At 42.5% G+C, this 18,740-nt stretch overlaps 1 protein-coding gene across 7 annotated transcripts in view; it reads left to right on the forward strand.

Moving 5' to 3' along the window:
* The window catches only part of LOC117206521 (Down syndrome cell adhesion molecule-like protein Dscam2), a 163,537-nt gene that overhangs the window by 84,204 nt on the left and 60,593 nt on the right, over positions 1-18,740 (forward strand). For all 7 annotated transcript variants that reach the window (XM_033445956.1, XM_033445953.1, XM_033445958.1 and 4 more), the window contains exons 5-8: positions 1,335-1,452; positions 7,818-8,061; positions 8,952-9,156; positions 17,834-18,130. In XM_033445956.1, the coding sequence (XP_033301847.1) occupies positions 1,335-1,452; positions 7,818-8,061; positions 8,952-9,156; positions 17,834-18,130 (864 nt within the window). The remainder of the gene's footprint in view (positions 1-1,334; positions 1,453-7,817; positions 8,062-8,951; positions 9,157-17,833; positions 18,131-18,740) is intronic.

The following is an 18,740-nucleotide window of genomic DNA, read 5'->3' on the forward strand; positions in this document are numbered from 1 at the left end:
TAATATGCATTTTAATTTTTGTATTTTACTGTTCCATGCTTCAATAGCAAATATCCTACACAAATTTCAAGATGATTTCTATGTTATTGAGATCTGATTACCAAAATGGAACCAAGGAAGGAAATAATATACTCAAGCTCGCAGTTAATCTGTTGTTACAATTCTATTGTACTTTTCGTGCCTTAATCTCAAAAAACTGTTTTTCTCTTAAAGTTAAGTTTACCATTACTTCAAGCTTATGAGGCTGCCAGAGACGATTGCTATTTTTCAGGGACGAAAATTAAAGATTAGAAATTTCTATCATCTAACTGTTAGTCTATTTTAGACATTATGTAGTAAAGTTTTCAATTTTAGTTTTTCCGTAATAGGAAATAACCTGTCATAAATTTCAGAGGTTCAAAGGTTATGCAACGATGCTAACAATTACTGCGTCCAGTTTGAACCATGTGAAATTTTTCACAAAGTTAATCAAATTGCCATCCGCATGATATAGAATTTTTTTTCAAGGCACAACGCTTTGAAAGCGTAAAGAACAAACGAAGTTCCAAAACATAGAATCTAACGATTTTTTTTAAATAAAATGTTCAACAGAATATAGTACATGGCATGTTGGATTGACAACATTGCCAGTCACAGAGTTCTCAAATAGAATTTATCCAAATATCACGATGCAAAATATCAATGAATAATGAAAAATCACTGTTTTTGTAATTTCCTCGCTGTCCAAGAATTCTTGCCAGAGAAGATACATTGTGGCCATAAAATTAGTAAAGCTTGAAAGTTCATGGGTTTTACAAATTTAGAGAGAGATAAGGCATACAAGTTTTCTCAGGAACATAAAATCTTCTTGCAGAAGAGTGAGTCGTTTGTCTTTCCAAAGTCGAACATTAATCGTGTATTTGGGCAATAAAACTGAGGAATCCACAAAGAAAAAAAAGATATCGATAATAATAAATATCGATTCATAAATAGCTTTCATAACTTGAAATCGAAGATGTTTATTGTTAAGAACTCTTTCAGACTAACTCAGGTTTTTATGCACATTTGTACATCATAATACATAGCTACATCGATCAGTGTGTTTATTTAACGCTTCAATTTCCGACCTCGCAATATCTCTTACATTAAGAAAAACTTTAGTAATCCTTGAAAAAAGCATTAATCGGCACACGTATTCATTGAAGTCTGAAAGTCATTCAAGATCTACTACACAGCCAGAGCAGTTGTTTCACGCGTCCAGAGATTGTTCGAGATTATCGTTTGTTCGAGACGCTACAACCAGTATGCTATCATTAGAGAATTTATGCGATCTTTTTTGGTTTTTCTGCTTGCAGAGATACGCAGCACCATGCCACCGATGATAAACGAGAAGGTGGTTTATATGTCGGCACGGCTGAAAGACACCATTGTGATACCGTGCGTCGCGTATGGCAATCCAACCCCCACCAACAGGTAAGAATGTCACCAGATACGTACGAATTTGTAGCATGCGCCGCGCCGGTATTCTCGTAAACTTTAGGTACGATAGCACCATCGACCGGTGAAATGTCTCCGCCTTTAGATGCGTGCTGACACGATGACTTATCCTCAGATTCCACGAGATTTCAGGACGTGACATGCGTCGATCCGAATCGAACGTTTACGACCCGATTTTTTCTTTTTGTTTCGTTGTCGTTTTTTTCGAGGTCGTCGAGAATGAATCCTATCGTCGTTTCGCGGAAGCTTCAGTTCTATCGCACTTTTTCCAGCACCTTGTTTCACTTATCTTGATTACTCGAATACATGTACGGTCGCTTTTACCGAAACAAACTGCCGTAAGAAAAGAGTTATTCATCCCTTTGTCGGACTTCAGAATGCAGTTTCGTTATCACAAAATCTGTTTTAATTCTTTGTTTGCTCGACCAGAAACTAACTTCTCTTCCTCGACGTTAGCGCAGAAAGTATGTCGTTCTAGGTAGAAAATAGAAGAATGAAAAACGAACGAAGTATCGTAGTTTCGGAGAAGACAAATAGAAAGTACATCGAGCGTGCCATTTTGGTACCATTAAAGTCAAAATCTGCCAACAAATGTATTCTCTGTCTTCGTTCGAAGATACACGGCGAAAGTAGAAAGAGAGAAGTCGTTTGAAAAGGCTTGAATACACCGTTTCCCATTCAATAAAGCAACAGCTAGGAGACAAGAGTTACCTGTTCAGAGAGGGTCGTTCCGTAATTGCCGACTTTCACGAAACAGTCCTCGAAAACGATTCAGTTACGTGGCAAACAGTTTCCCGATACAACCGGGACGCGGTAAATAGGTGGAGTTCATACGTATCGGGGTAAGTTTAATTGGCTTGACGGCGAAAAAAAGTGTTTTTTCGTATAGGTAAACAATATTTTGATCGATGAAATTTCCGCGCTCGACTTCCTCAACGAGGGTCTCGCGAGAGTGTCCTCGCTTTAAATATTGTAACACGCCCTGCGTTACGACTTCGCTCCGACACTCGCTCCAGCTTCTGTACCCTTCAAATTGGTTTCCATTCGTTCCCTTCTCGAGTACCAGTGTAAACGGATGTTCCGCTACGAAATTAACCGGCAAACTACCATTTACTTTTCATCGTGGTTGAGCCTTGGCGCAAAGTAATCTACCAGGTTGAAGTACAGGACGACTGTTACTACGTTGTAGCTGCTTGGGTAAATTGAAGATAGCTCTTCGGATTAATAAGACATCCGGTCGTGTCGCTAAATTATCCTCCAATCTCTACTTCCTCGGCTACTCGGTGAAATTTCCGTTAAATTTCGTTAAATCGTTGACGATAATTCTTGGCAACAAACGCGGTTCCGCTACGAACAGGGACCAGAGGATTATAACGAATACGTTATTGAAATGTAAAAATTTCAATTTCGCGTGACGCTCGTTTCCATATTCTCTCTCTCTCTCTCTCTTTCTCTCTCCTCGTCTTATTTTAGAATATGGGCCAGACCTTGATAAGCGACGTTTATTCCGAGAGCAATCTCACCCGCCCCCCTCTCTGTAGAAGGTCGGTCTTTCGGTAATTCAACGGTAGATAAGCCGAACACGCTGTTTCGTCACGGTACAGTGATTCCATTCGCGAACGTAGGAACCATGCATTTCAGAGATTTCATGATTTCGTTTGGGCAGAATCGCAGGGTCAAAGGGAACAATAATAATGACGGAAGGAAATGGCGCGGGACGAGCGAATAATTCGCCCCCTCAGGTTCAAAACCCTCGTATTTTTCTTATATTAATGCTAATTTCAAACATAGCAGCGTTATTTCGCACGCGAAGGTATTTCCATAGTGAAAAGGTGAAGCACACGTTGTTCGTTCGCTTCTGCTGCCATATTATTACGCGAGAAAACGGGAAGACGAGAGGTTACGAGATGAAGAAAAGCGATTCTCTTTGACAAGTGGAATTATCTCTCGCATAGATCAGACGGAGACCCTTTCGCGACTATTTAGCATAGCCAAATAGACTGAAACTGAAAAGAAACAGAAGCGTCGAGTCGACTGTATAAGAATGGTTCGTTTATTCGGTTGTTCGGTCGATATTGGCGAAGCTACTTTTGTAGACATCTCACGAGTTATGAACTCTATCTCGAAACTTGGTCTTATCACTCCGGCCTCCAGTGAATCCAATAAACCCGAGTAAGAAACGAAACGACCCGGTAATCGAGCCGGAGAATTCGCGTCGCGGAATCAAGAAGGCAAAAAGAAAACACGACTGGGCCCTTGTAAATAAAGCTGGCGAGACGATAGTTCCAATGAGTTTCGTTCTACGTTTTATTTCCGTGTACGGATCGTTAAGTGCTTATGAAAATAAAGGGAATGGGGTGATAAGGAGGTGGCAAAGCGGATTAACGGAAATACTGGCGCAGGGACAAGGAGAAAAGGGATTGCGTATTAGGATGTTAATGTATTTATTATTCGATTGTGCCGCTTTGCTTGGAATGGTAACGAACGAAAGGGTCGGGACTGAGAAGGGCGGAACGACTTCTTCTCCCTTCTTCTCTAGCTGTTGCTTACTCGCGTTGCATCTACGTCGAGGTTATTAAACGCCAAACGACCTGGCTCGTCCTTCTTCTACACAGTGATGCTACAACAAGAAGAAAAACAGATATTGTAACCAGATTTGTTGAATATTGTATACATAACAGTTGATTCTCTTTCGCCTTTCGTATCATCCGACTGTTCTCGCAAAAGATTACCAAAAGTTTATTCCTCGAGAGAGCTTATCTCAAAATTTTTAAGATGAAACCAATGGTGTTGATATTGTATCGATATTTATCGATTGTTACATACCGGTCAAGGATGAAAATTCACACAATGAGCAATACAAATAATTCGATGCGCTTTACCGTTAGTAATTTCCTGTCACGAATGTTTGACGTGCGTAATTAATTCCGTTGGTCCACGGAATTACGAGCATCTCGATCGATAATCGCGGCAACGACTTTGGAAATGACGCGACGCTTTCTTTCAAGGAATCTCTTGATCCGTGATTAATCGATTACGTTAAAAATCAGGGGATAGAGGCGCGTGTGCTCGCATAGGACACGCGGCCATACGCCCAGGCGCACACGCGTGCATCGTGGATGCCGGGAATGCAGCAAGGTGAGGCTGCTCGAAGGTATATAGACGTGAGGAGTGTATGGATAGCGCAAACAAACCGACCGCTGATTACAGAGACTGCTTCTGACAGCCCATCAAATATTCCGCATTTACGTGTACGTCGACGTCACTGAGTATTCCGTGGCTGTGTTCATCGTCTCCTTCTCTCTATCCCATCTTCGTCCTCTGTCGGACCCGCTTGCGTACAGCGACTCTCTCCACCGCCTCATCCGCTGCCGCTTCCCCGTGGCTTGACTGAGTTGACGGAGGAGAGTACGCAGCCATAGGGGCGCAAGAGAGAGAAAGAGTAATCGGGCGGCAAAGGATAAGCAAAAGGATCAGAGCGAGATAGGAAAAGCGACGCGGAAGATGAGAGGGCAGAATAGAAAAGGGAGAGGTAGAGTCTGAGGGTTTGCCAGCAAGGTACGGCTTCCATCTCTGGCCCTCTCTCGCACTTCCACCTACCTATCCTATCTCCTTCCCTCACCAATTTCCCTCCGTAAATTCGATTATCTATAGGTATACTTCTCGTCGTCGGTCGTGTCTCCTCTGTCCCGCTTTTCCCTCTTCCGCCACTCCTCCGCCGAATACCCAACGACTCTTCAACCTCATCGGCGTCCTTCTGCACCTCCTACCTTATCCTGATTCCTCTCGCGAGCCCACCAACCTCCGACAGTCTGTAACGCCGCTTTTCGAAACTACTACCTCAGCGCACACACAAGAGACGGAGAAAGATAGAGGTCAATCACCGGTCGGAGAAGACGGACCACGAAGATGAGAACGAGAGGATGCAAGATCATTTTTGGACAATGTTAGGGGACTACGATCCCGAGGGACGCTACCTTAGCTCCGAGATTGTAGACCAGAAAATATTTGACGCTGGAGATCCGCACCTTTTAAAGGAAAATTCAAGTTTTTCGTAACCCAGATCCTCGGTGATTCTGCCCAGCAACTAGTCGTTTGACGTTTTTCCCTTGGACACAGACCTGGATGATGATCTTGCGAGGTCACGTACGATTTCGTTTCAGTTGAATGAAGATTGGAAAAAACTACGTCGAATAGCCTGTTCCTTTGTACCGTGTCGGATTCCCGTGTTTTTGTTCGTTTTTTTCCAAAATTGCCACCGAAATCGGGAACGTGGCTGGATTCGATACAATTTTCACAGGTGAAAAAGTAAGTTTCTAAGAATAATGTTTATCGCAGAACGCAAAGGTAAATGGTTGAATCGCGGCCATTTAAGGGCGCAAAATCAATATCGACCGTGACGAAAACTTTATTTTCCAAGCTTCGCTCGGTAAATATTGACGCTTCGCTCGCGCGCGTTTCGATGTAACGCAAATGTTTTCCTTCGTTTGCACACTGCTGCGCGGAGCAATCGTCAGGTGCCTAAAATCGCTGCGCGACTATTTCAAAACTTTTCGAAATGTATCAACGATCTCAAGGCTCATAGGTAATTCGAAAGCTGAACGATGATTAGTCTCGATTTTTTGATGTTGGAATTTGCTCCAATTTTACTCTGTACTTCGATAAGGTCAAAGATCGCTCGTGCTCGCGAAAGATCGATTCGATTATCCCGTATCTACGGAGACGCTTTAAATTCTCGCAGCTCGAAACGTTCCCGCGTTCCCTCTGCGTTTTCAGGAATTTGCATACGCTTCGCTTGCGAAAACGAACGAACATACGTATACGCGAGCCGTTCGTCTCCTTTATTTAAAGATACGCTGGTATTAACGATTTTCGTCCGTATCCGGTGCAGGCAGAGGCGCAGTTTATCCAGCTGCTTGTTCAAGCGGGAGTGTTTTGAAAACGTGCCAGTACATCGAAGCGCGTTGCATACGCTCTCGGCTTGTGAGAGGGTTTCTGTCGAATACAAAAAAAATGAGAGAGAGGGAGAGAGAGAGAGGAAGAGACAAGCAAAACGAGGGAGTGAACGTATGGCTGTAGCCGTGTAGCACAATTCACGGCCGTGCTGTGTGTATTCAGTCTTCCCAATGAAACAGTTGTTATTTTGTGGTTGGCGAGTGCACTAGAGAGATACACCGTTGGAATGGAAAGGCTTGGTCGGATAGCAAAGCAGTAATATCGCCCTCTGTCCGGTGCCAGTGCACTGTGGTATGCGCTGCTATTTTTGCTTCGCCACCGAGCTGAATCTTGAGCAGCGATCGAACGTAATGTAACGCTGTATCGTAGCGAGATGGCTGACTGGCTGAATGGCTGACTGCAACGATGCAATGTTACGATTCATCGAGTCCGACTAGTCAGTGAAGCGAGCGTACGCTCGAGTTGACAGTAGTATATCCTATTTGCTGTCAGACACGAAGGAGAATCTTGCGGCGTGGTATGTCGTTGTTTCTCTTCTTCCGAAGTCTGTCGAACCACCGTTTCATAGCACAGACAGAACACGACGTTTCGCCCTTATATATGGTAAAATTTAGCGTTATAACCACATGTGCGTTTTAAAAATAGTATCGCGATAATTTTTGGGCTATAATTTTCCCTAATATTACATGGTCCTCGTTCGCGAAATTAATATAAAGCGGTAGCCAAAGGCGCTTTATTTTAAGAGGCAGACTAGACACGATATTTTGCTGGTGTAATATGACAGAATTTAGCTGAGTAATCACATACTTTGAAAATAACGTCAGGAGTTCGAGCTATACTTTTCTTCGATATAACGTCAAATAGTATCTTATCAAGCTCTAGTTTAAACAGACTGGCAGGACACGATACTTCACTCTTATATGATAAAATTTAACGCGCTAGCCGCGTATATATTTCAAGAATGCTACCACGAAACTGACCTAAAATTTTCCTTCGTATAACATTTCGCTAGACACAAAAATTTTCGTATCGCGAGACAGACAGGGCATAACATTTCGCTATATGACAAAATTTTACGTGCTAACCACGTGTATATCTAAAGCGATATCACAGGTCTATATTTTTCTTCAATAAGACTCGAAGAGGCGTCCAAGGTAACGTTCTCGAGGAAATTTACGTTAGTCCAACGATCGGATATCGATAGGATCTAAAATAGAATTTCGATCGTATCTGTGCGTCGTAACGTTGTTGTTTTATGATCCGCGGCGAAAGTCGTGCACCGCTTTTCCTCTTTTCTTTGTCTCGCGATTCTTAGGCGAGAATCAACGTCGATGCTCGTGCAAATGTACGGATACGCTTCTTTTCTCGCTCTCTTTTTGTCGCAGGTGGTACTATAACAGGAACCAGAGGGAGGAGCCGGTGGAGGACTCGACCGGGCATTACGTTGTTCGAGACGGTTCGTTGATCATACAAGGCGTCCAGGAGAGCGACGCCGGCTCGTACATGTGCAGCGCTAGTAATTCGGAGGGCAGCGAATCTATGGAAGTGAGGTTAACGGTGTCTGCACCACTGAGCGTGCACGTTCAGCCATCGATCCAGACCGTCGATCTTGGGAAAGCCGCTCATTTGGTAATTGATGATTTTCATGGTCGACTGCGATTTACGTGTACATCATTCCTATATCAGTCGATCAGAAGTCAAACTGATAAACTTCGTGATTTGAGAGAGTAAGGTTTGACGAGATCTCTCAAGATAAAAGAGATAGAAGACAAGAAAAATGTTCAAACTTCGTTTTTTTAATTTGAATTTATGACACTTCTGTCATTTTCTTGCGATGAGTTTACTTACAAAAGTAAGATATTTATCTTTGAGAAATTGTACATATTCATGCACGTAAATAATAAAACGAAAGCAACGCATTTGATCAATTGTCTTCTAAGACATATTCGTACATTGACTTCTGTTGCTGTTTTAATAGTTTCATTGAAGCAAATTTTTGTTTAACAGCGATGTTACGTTATATGAAGAACAACAAAAAACATTGAGTAGAATAGAATAGAATTCGATATATGACATTGACCAGCTAAATTCAGACTTCGAAGAAACAAAATTTCACATACACAATCCTAATAATAACCATTACTGGTAACTGTGCCTGCCCGAACCCTGGAAGACAAAAGCGGCGTACCTAAGGCAAGTAGATCGCAATCTCCGTTCGCAAAGTTCATCTGCCGGTAAATTCTTCGCTCGCATCCAAGCCATTTGCCGCGATCCACGTTCCGGAGTAATCCGATTTTTACGAGGGCCACGGCGAAAAGGCGAAAGGTCTGATTTCAAGCTACGACGGCGTTCGCGTTTTGCCTTCTTCTTTCCGTGGCTTTCTCTCGCCATAGATGGCAATCTTGTTTTCGGAAGAAAGGAGAGAAAAGAAACGCGGCAGATTCGAGGTCGATCCATACGGCGGCATCGGACACAGGCAACGTTTCTCATCAGCCTCTTTTCTCTAAACTGCTTTTCAGACGTGCAGCGCAAGTGGATTTCCGCAGACGGCGCTGTACTGGCTGAAGGACGGTCAGCCATTGAGGACGGGCGGTCGCATAAGGGCGGTTTCCAGAGAACGTATTTCCGTGATGGCGGTTGCAAGAGAGGACCGTGGCATGTACCAGTGCTTTGTGAGGAGCGAGTATGAAATGGCTCAAGGAATCGCGGAATTGCGGCTGGGCGGTGAGTCTTTGTTTGTTTAGCGTTTACGTACCTTATCGTATCATATACACAGACAAACGCGTTTTTGCTTGCTGGTTATCGTGTGCAACGAGACCGGAAATGGAAGATGAGAAAGGATGGCCTGACCGATGGAACGTCGTTTCCTCGCTGGTAATCCCGCGTGAAACGGTGCGGATCGTTTTATTAAATCGTCGCCGAGCGTTCGAACGGATATTCAAGATTGCCCGTTTAATTCTGCCCGCATGCTACATAATCGTCTTTTTCTTCGCGACTCGGGCCAGCTACAGTTCTAGCTCCGCGTAATATCCATTATACCGTTTAAACGATTTTAAACAACCCTCGTTCTATCTACCCCTCTTAGCTTGCTCCTCCTGCGCTGGATAGAAACAGCTTAACGAACGTTCCGTGAAATGAAACATTTAAGACACTCAGAGGTACCATCTAATGACATCGCAACGTCAGCACAGCCGTAGCTTTCAATTGCACCGACACGATGTCTTCCTCATCTTGCTAGTAAAATTTACTTCCTCGTTAAATTTTCACGACGGATTTGCATTTCGTTTCGTTCTGATCACAGACTTTGAATCTGATCAACCGCGAGAAATCGAAAAACCTCTTGGTCCCGGGAACGTTTCCCCTTCTACCCTTGCCATTTCCTCGTCTTTTCCCTTCGTTCGATTCGAGTTCACTACTCCTTGGTTGACGATGGAGCGGCCCAGCTACGATGTTTGAAAGACAGGCTCGTAGATGGAGGAACGACGAAATGGTGTGGGCTGCTACAGCATAAAGGGTGGCGGAGAAGGGATGGACCTGTTTGTCGAGCGAATGGTGCCGCGGTGATAGGTTGCTGGTGGTTAATGCAGTGGAACTCTTTCCCATACGATCCATTCCAGGTTTGCGTGCCACTCCATCGTAACGCGTTTTCCATCACGGAGCCGCACGGCTTCCCTCTGGGGAAGTACGTGCCATTTTTGCGCGAAAATGGCCACATCGGTTTCCCGATCGTGCCTCGCCACGGAAATCGCTGTTTACCACCCCGTTAATCGCGTTCTCAGCACATCGATCCTCATCGCTTTTAATTATTAAATTTCCATCGTCACGTACATTTTTCAGGCCATTTTCGCTTCAGTCTTTGAATAATTTTTAATACGATAAGTCGATATATCAATGAAATTACAGATGAAGTATAATAAAACCTGATTTATTTACACTTCGTTTGTAGTATAGGAGATAATTAGTATCGAATGCCCACTACTCGAACTATGATTTAATTTTAGTAATTTTTATTAGAATATTCAGTTCACATAGAAAATCGTGTTTCTATAACGAATACATGTATTAATATATAGTAGTTGGTGAAAGCATTTGAACACATGCAATAGAAAAAATTAATAAATATACTATGTGTGCTGTATGAATCTCCTAGAGACCTTATTAATAATTAATATTTACAGTGTTTATGGAGTGTCGAACAAGTTAAATGAACACGATATTTTATACATCCAATTCGGAGTTTCGGTTGACGCGACGATAGAACAGACCTTTGACTCCGTGACCTACAAAACGCTTTCTTCTTCTTGCATCCATATCCACAGTCGACAATAAAGTGTGTCAAACGATTACAATCGACCGTTTGTGCCGTGACTGTCTCTCCCTCTTGGTCTCGAGATGCACCATCTACTCGACAACGCTTTGGTGCGGCGAAGCGCGATAGCGCGTTATTTCGATGTAAAACAGCCGGGGAACGAACCCAGTGGGTGCTGCTTTGTTTTTTCTCGCTTTACATTCACTTCCGCGTATCGGTTCTCGTCATATTTCGACCAACGCTCGCGATGCTTTTTCCATTATCCCGAACATCGAACGTTGTTCTCTCGACGATGGCAAGCGGAGAGAGTTACAGCCCCGAAGATTTCAATTAAAACACTTTTACCAAGGCAGATTGCCTTTGGCCAGCCCCGGGCTCGGTTACAGGAATAAAGTGTCCGCCGCGCTATTTCGCGCCTGGTGAGCTTCCTGTGCCCGTGGTAGGAGGCATCGCTTCATCCTGTTCCATATCGTTTCGCGGCTATCGTTCCACGTTTCGAAGCCCGCTGCCTCTCGTAACGTATTTTCCGTCGTGAGCGTTGCTACGCCGCGGGCATCACGCGCTATTTTTGCGCGAAAATGGCCTCGTTTGCTGTCCGCCCGTTCAACGGTTCATCCCAGCGTGCTACATTAATGCCCTATCGAGAACCACGCAATACTCGAATTTTCCAGGAAATACAATCAAGCCAATTCTCCATACCTCGATTTCCTCTTCTTTTTCTCTCCTTTTTTTTTCATTTATCCGCGATTTCGTTCAAACAAACGCGAGAACAAGCCTCATTTCGGCTCAAATCTTTCAAAATAGACGATTCAGAGGTTACGATTTCTATCTTTCCTTACTTTGTGTAATAAATTGGATCCATTCCTTCTCCATTATTTAGACACTTTTGGCTACCGTCTCTCTCCTATTTTTCTCAAATATCAATCGGTAATTGACTTTCAACGATTTTAGATCCCAGGCCATTCCTGCACATAATAATTTACCAACTAATAATATGTATTGGTAAATCGACAAAATGTAAAACTAGGTTAGAATTAAGTCGATCGATAGGCTGAAGTTATAAATGTATCTTTTACAATTTTATAATTTTTCGTCGGATAGGATAATCAGATTGATTTCTAAAATTTACTTGTACGATCGCATTTATTTCGTTACAGCACTACTTAACATGTATTCTGCAACGGTATTTATTACTACTAGCTCTAACGTGTGACTTGTAAAATTTCTTTATCTGACAAAATTACTTCAATTGTAGAAGACGACTCTGCTGTACCAACACACTTTCTGCTTCATCTAACGAATCACGGATCGTCACCAGTACACGTTTGGATTCACACAAGATCTCAAACAACACTGAAACAAATTCATACTCGATCTTACATTCATATATCTCGTATCCTTACAAGATTCGGACCTTCAAACAAATTCGCAGAAAATCTCGAACGCGGACTCGAAGAGTCTCACAAGATACGCGTTAACTAAAACATTAAAAACGTAAAACGTCGCTTATTCAGTAAACTTGCCAGCGCAATTTTGTGCAAGTAAAATTTAATTTTATAATAGCATCGCTTCGAACAATGAAAGTCGATTCAGATATTTTCTACGGTACAGCAGAAGCTAATTATTCTCTATTCTTCTGACGTTTTATTCTAAAGGTTGTTGAAACAATCTGTACGACGTTGAAAAGTTACCACGTACTTTCTTCATCATTAACCACGCGGGCTAACTTCGATGGCCGTTGAAACATGAAATTTTCTTCCTCGCGGACGAAAGAACGTTAGTTTCAGTTTGACTGGCGGTGGTCGAACGATACAATGGCTGGGCTCTCGAACCACGGTCCGTTTTCTTTCTTCCACGATTCAATAATCCATCCTGGTCGAGTATCAGAGAGAAGTGAAACTATTTCCTTTCTCACCACGTAGCCGCTGCCCCATTACGGTGGGAGTAATTGAAGAGACGAAGTAGAGTAGGTAGCCGATGGCGGGGCGCCACAGAAACAAGAACAGGAGCAAACAACGGTAATGGATTCAACCTTTGAACGCTTCACCCGCAATTGCATCGGGCTACAATAACTTGCCGTGGTCGTCAGGTAGCCGCGCTAAGCGACTTTTCATTAGCTTTAACGAGGCTACGATTGCGCGTTATTTCTTCGACGTTCGCCACCGCTCGTAAGGTTCAAAAGACGCTAAGTTAGGTTATTTTTCTTATAGAATAAACCGTAATCGATTTCGTTTACGCTGGAATTATTAAACCTGTCAAAATCTTCTAGTTTCAGAGTCTTCTTGGATAGTAATTTATCAACCAATAATATTAGCAAATTGAGAAGTTGTGGAAGTTTCTCTTTTACAATCTACAATTTATTTGCCTATATGTATATAACAGGATAATTAAGTGACTTGTAATTTATAGAATTTATTTGTAGAATTTTATTTGGTTTGTCACCGAACTTAATGTTGTTATGCAAGGGAATTTATTAATTCTTATATGCGTTTTTTTGCAATATTTGTATAGATTGCTATCTTGAAAAACCGCTAGTCATGTTCAATATAGAAGCACCTGTGAAGAAAATCGATGTCATGACAGGATGGATATAAAAGTTGAAAGAAGTAATATTAATAACCTGTAACTCGCAACACGTAAAAGTTCATTGATAATGTTAAATCAATCTTCTTACAATTACTAAAAGAATATACATATAATTTTCGCGATAGTAAAGTTGACTTGTAATCAGGCAAAAATATGTTGTATATTAAGTCGGTGATCCCAGTAGTAATGACACGAAAATTGAAAGAAATCCACGATCAAGAACATTAAAAAATTGCACATGATTTACTTCTCTTCGTTATATCAGTTCAATTAATCTCATTAATTCTATATAATATGACAAACTTAATTACATACATATAAAAAGTTGATAATTTTTAAGGACTCGAAGATCACATTCACTCGACTATTAGAGAAGGAAAAAAAATTCGCTGTCAAAGAGGCAAGAGAAATTCACCAAAAAAGTTTCTTGCGCTCTAATAGAACCCGAGCGTACCAATTTTAACCTTCGTCCACTGTGAACGAATTTGTTCGAAAATGAACGTACCGAGATCGTCCGGACCGTTTTTCCGATTGACCGACCAACAGCGTGACGCGTGTCGATTTTCGATGTGTGGAAAAATTTGATGTATCCCATTAGCTGCTGTTGGAATTCTTCTCGGTCGCATGATTTCTAAGCTGCAGGGCACATAGTGTACATTAGGTGGGGATTGCCCGCAGCACGATGGGATAGTTAGTACCGCCACCCTGGATTTGCATACGCTAACGAGATTCCTGCGGTTTTGCCAATGCTTTGCATGCCAGCCGAGCACGATCTCGCTCCAGTCTGCAGCTCTGGCTGCGTCTATTTATTATGCGTCATAGATACGTTAGGGGGAAGAAGGCACGTCAGCCATGCGAGGAAACGAGATAGAGATCAGAATAGAGTACACAGGAGAGAGACACTCGGCATCGTGTTGGCAGTTACCGCAAGTAGTCGCGTTCTCAAGAAGCGAATGTCGCGCTTCGTTCGTTCTATTAAGCATGCTGTACTACTTTGTTGGAAAATTGGCGTATCAGAAACCACGTTTCCTACAATTGTTTCCCTTCAGATGTATATCGAAGTCAAGTTTCCGAGAAAATGCTTATCGGTATATATAATAAGAAAATATCGCGAACCTTATCGAGTTAAGCTTATATTCAATATATTAGACAATTTTATATTATGTAGGATATGCATAGTCACAGAATTTCTGAGCGATATTTATAGACGCAGCATTATCATTTATATTTATATTAAATGTCAACTCAATTGCATCGGTCAATCGTATATTATAGTATGTGACACGTCGTATAACAAACGAACTCAAGTTTCAGCTACGTGTTATTCGTTCAATCGTTGTGTCAATCGTTACACAATTCTTATTCAAATCCTGTTGCGTAACTTTCGGTGGGAACATCTGTCTTATCGCCCAGACCTATTACCATGAGATTTTCATGTGTTTGTATGGAGATATATGTATAAGATTGGAAATTGTTCAAGCACGTAAAAGATGTTTCTCAACAAGGCTTGCGTTTGCCAAGAAACTCTGTTAAGAAATAGTAGTTGTATGTAAGTTTATCCTAGCAAACAGAAATACTCTTTCCATTCGCTTACAGCTACTTTTTTTTACAAATATCTTTTTGCTTTATTGAGATCATTTGGTGGTAGTATTACGCATATACCGCAATCTGCCACAGGCAACTAGATCGTAATTTTATTGGAAATTAAACGGTCGAAACGAAATTTGGCTAATGGCTCGCGAGAGATATATTTCGTTCGACCAGATTGGATGGTCATTACGAATATAATAAGAACAAGTTACGGTACGAAAGTTCGGAGAGAAAAGGCTGGACTTTAAATCGAGCCCGGAAACCGGAGAAATTTGTTCTCCCCTAAACGGAGGGGGCGGGAAATGAAGTTTCTCTACGAGTCGAGCCGCCCTCCGCAGATTTTTAATTTAAATTGCAACCAGCGGCTAGAAGGTACGCTCGCTAGAGTACTGGTTATATTTGGCGACAGCCTCGGCTATTATTTACACGGCGATTCTCGTTTTCTTTCCAGGCGAACGATAAACAAGCGGTCTACCCTGTTAACGTTTCATTAACATCAACCTCGTTCGCTGAACCAGCGCTTTCACCGCACGAAAGTGTCTTGTATTACGGGCAAGAAACGTGTTGATCGTTGGGATTAAGCTTACCAACGAGATTTCGGAAACATTTGATGAATTTTCCGCTGAAAGACATTTTTTCGTGCAAAGGATCGCCGAGAAATGATTAAAGTTGTTGACTTGTTTAATTCGTATAATTTTATAATAAAGACGAAACTCGGGGAAGGTATAATGAAAGGATGGGCTTGCCGGAACGTTTCTTTCGACTCTGAGTAAACAGGCAACCCCGAAGCAGGATGCTTTTAAAGATTATTCCAGACTCAAGGAAGCCTGGAACGCAAAGTTGTACGTGCAGCCAGTTTCGAAGGCGAAATAATGAGGCGGACTAATTGGACAGGCGTAATTGTTAATTTACTAATAGCTTCCTTGGGTAGGCAGTCTTTTAATTATACGCCGTGTTCCCGTGTCGCTGTGATTTCAAATTTTCATTACCAAATTTCCCGCTGCCACCTCGGTGAAACACGACCATCGTTTTCTGCAGACGCTTCGCGTCAAACGTCATTGCGCTTGAAATTTCGTTGATAAGACATCGTTGCAAAATTATCAAGCCGTATAATTTACTTTGATCTTCGCCACATATATACATATATGTGCTTGAAAAGTCAGCGAAACATCCCGGAAAAAAGTTAAGGACATCTTAGCGTCAGATAGACGACGAATGACACAGGCTTGCTTGAGAAAAAGGAAAAAAAGAAGGATGGGAAGATTGACAAGAAACGGACGCGAAGTTTCTAAGCTGATGTTTTTCTTCTGAGAGTTTTGACACTTAGTAACACGGAGAACCGTGGACGATGTAGACTTCGGAGGAGACGTCGAAGTTACTACGTGTAGCAGAGGCGTGCAAGAATCAAGGTATGCATACGAAAAGTTGGAGGAAAGTCGGCTGTTATTTCGTAGTCGACGTGCTCGCGCTTATGAAGTTCATGAATTCATTACCAGCAGGGCTCGTTACGAGCGGCGGCACGTTCATTTAGAGCCCTTCTGGAACTGGAACGCATGCTTGCGAACGCGTCGCGGTTATTTTCAATGTTTCTTCGTTAAGTTGCGCTACTCTTAATCTCCGGGTCCCATTAATCTTCAGGCCAATTATTTAACACAAAATCTTGCTGCTTATTAAAATCCACATAATGAAAAGGGATACGATGACCGAGTGTCAAGTTAGAAGAGCATCGAGATCGCTCCACGTGTGTCCAGACGCGATGTTTTGTCGATCTACGACGCAGACATTGAGCAGTCTGGAGGTTAACCGATTCGGACAGTTTCGATATTGGATTTTTCCGTTATAGTTGGAACGGCGGTTCTTCTCGCGGCACAACGACGCGTCATAGTGGCTATAACAGTGACCCAGTTTCGGTGAGTGGCCGAGTCAAAAATCCATTTGAGCTGGTGCATAGCCGGAAGTTGAAATTTATGTTATATCTTTGAAAAATTTCTCGATTACTAGTCGTCTTCATCTTTATACTATGACAAACTATAATATATTATTGTCAGTACGCACTCTGTTAATTTTCTACCGAAACTTTCTATCTGTTCCTCCTATTCTTGCGCTATTTTCCTTGCGATTTTGCACGATCCTAAACAATGTTATTTGAATCAAAGAACGGGAAAGAAATATTTTTGCACGCAAATTACATTAAATTAAGATAATTTATTATCTTGGCGTAGAACAGGCAAATGGAGAATCTTTTTAATAGAGTAATATTAAAGCGTAAGAAGATATTGTATAAATCCCTCTGCCAGCTTCTACTATTCTATTTTTTCCTCTTGCTCTTTACCTTCGGGGATTTATGTTTGCTCCCGCGCAGACGTTCCGTAATTAATCCGCACTGATTTTGCCTAGACTATCTAATCTTGCCGTTCTCTCAAAGTTTCTACGAATAATTAATACGCATCTACTTTATCCGCCACTTGCGTACTAGATAAAAATGATCGGAAATAATCCTAGTATTATTCTCTAGCCAATATCGCCTTGGTACAATTCTAATCCGCGTTTCGCCTTTCTGTATGATACGAATTTAATCCAAATAGGATCGAAAGTTAGGCTCCGGCGACGAGGGTAGAGCGAAGATCGAGCAGCGAGTCTACCAGGTAAATAAATAGCCGGATATTAGCGAAGTGGTAGTAGCTGCGGGGGGCAGAAGTAGGTGGTAATTAGCGAAGGAGAATCCAGGTTCGATCGGAAACCAGGCTGGGACGAGGTAGGACGATCGTTCAGACAGATTACGGTTGGAGAGAAGAAGATAGAAATCGGGGGTGAAAAGACGAGAAAAGGATGGCTGAGAGGGAAAGCCGTGAGTCGATGCGCTGGTATTTCGATGCTTCGAGGTATGTGTAATCCGAGCATAACGTCTGTTAACAGAGATCGCGCCGCAGCTGGTCTACAGGTTTATCGAACAGACAATGCAGACCGGTCCATCGGTTTCTCTGAAATGCAGCGCCGCGGGTAATCCCACGCCGCAAATTTCCTGGCTGCTGGATGGATTTCCGCTTCCGCAAAACGACAGACTCCTGATTGGCCAGTACGTGACCGTGTACGGGGACGTAATATCCCACGTGAACATCTCGTCGGTGAAGTCCGAAGATGGGGGCGAGTACGAGTGCATCGCGAGCAGCCGCGCTGGCGAGGCGAGTCACTCGGCGAAACTCAATATTTACGGTGAGTACTCCGTAGGAGTAAGAGCTCAGAGAAAGAGAGTGAGAGGGTAAAGACTGTTAAGGAGAAGAATCGCCGGCCGGTGTCGATTGAAATTGACTGGAAACCCCGGGGAATATTATGTTTTCTCTTTTTCTCTCACTGTTCCTTTCCTCCTTTATTCTTTTCTCACTCTCTCTCACTCTCTCTCTCTCTCTTTCTCTCTAGGTTCTTTCCTTCTTCGTCTATCTTTCACACTCGCGTAGCTCGAATCGATCACCAGGAATATCGGCTCGATGGGATCCTTTGTCATTAACCACCACCCTTGGAGCGGTGGTTTCTGTTAATTAAAAACTGCCTTGTAGCTTTTGTTTTATCAGCGGATTTACGCTGGCTGCGAATCGTTCCGCTTGTCGGACGAAGATGAAAACCTTGTACACCCTGTGAAACTCGCAAGATTTCCCCATTCAAACAAGTTTTATGAACTTGTTCGTAGATACGAGGGCGAATCAAAAAATAGAAGCAAAAGAAATCGCAACTGGAAAAAACTGACGCGATGCAACATGCTGATGAGTAGTTGGTCTGAGCAGAGTGCAACGCTTGTTGGTTTTTTCAGTAGCAACCACGAAGTGCT

Source organism: Bombus bifarius, unplaced genomic scaffold, assembly GCF_011952205.1.
Source record: "Bombus bifarius isolate JDL3187 unplaced genomic scaffold, Bbif_JDL3187 scf7180000008008, whole genome shotgun sequence".
Lineage (NCBI taxonomy): Eukaryota > Metazoa > Arthropoda > Insecta > Hymenoptera > Apidae > Bombus > Bombus bifarius.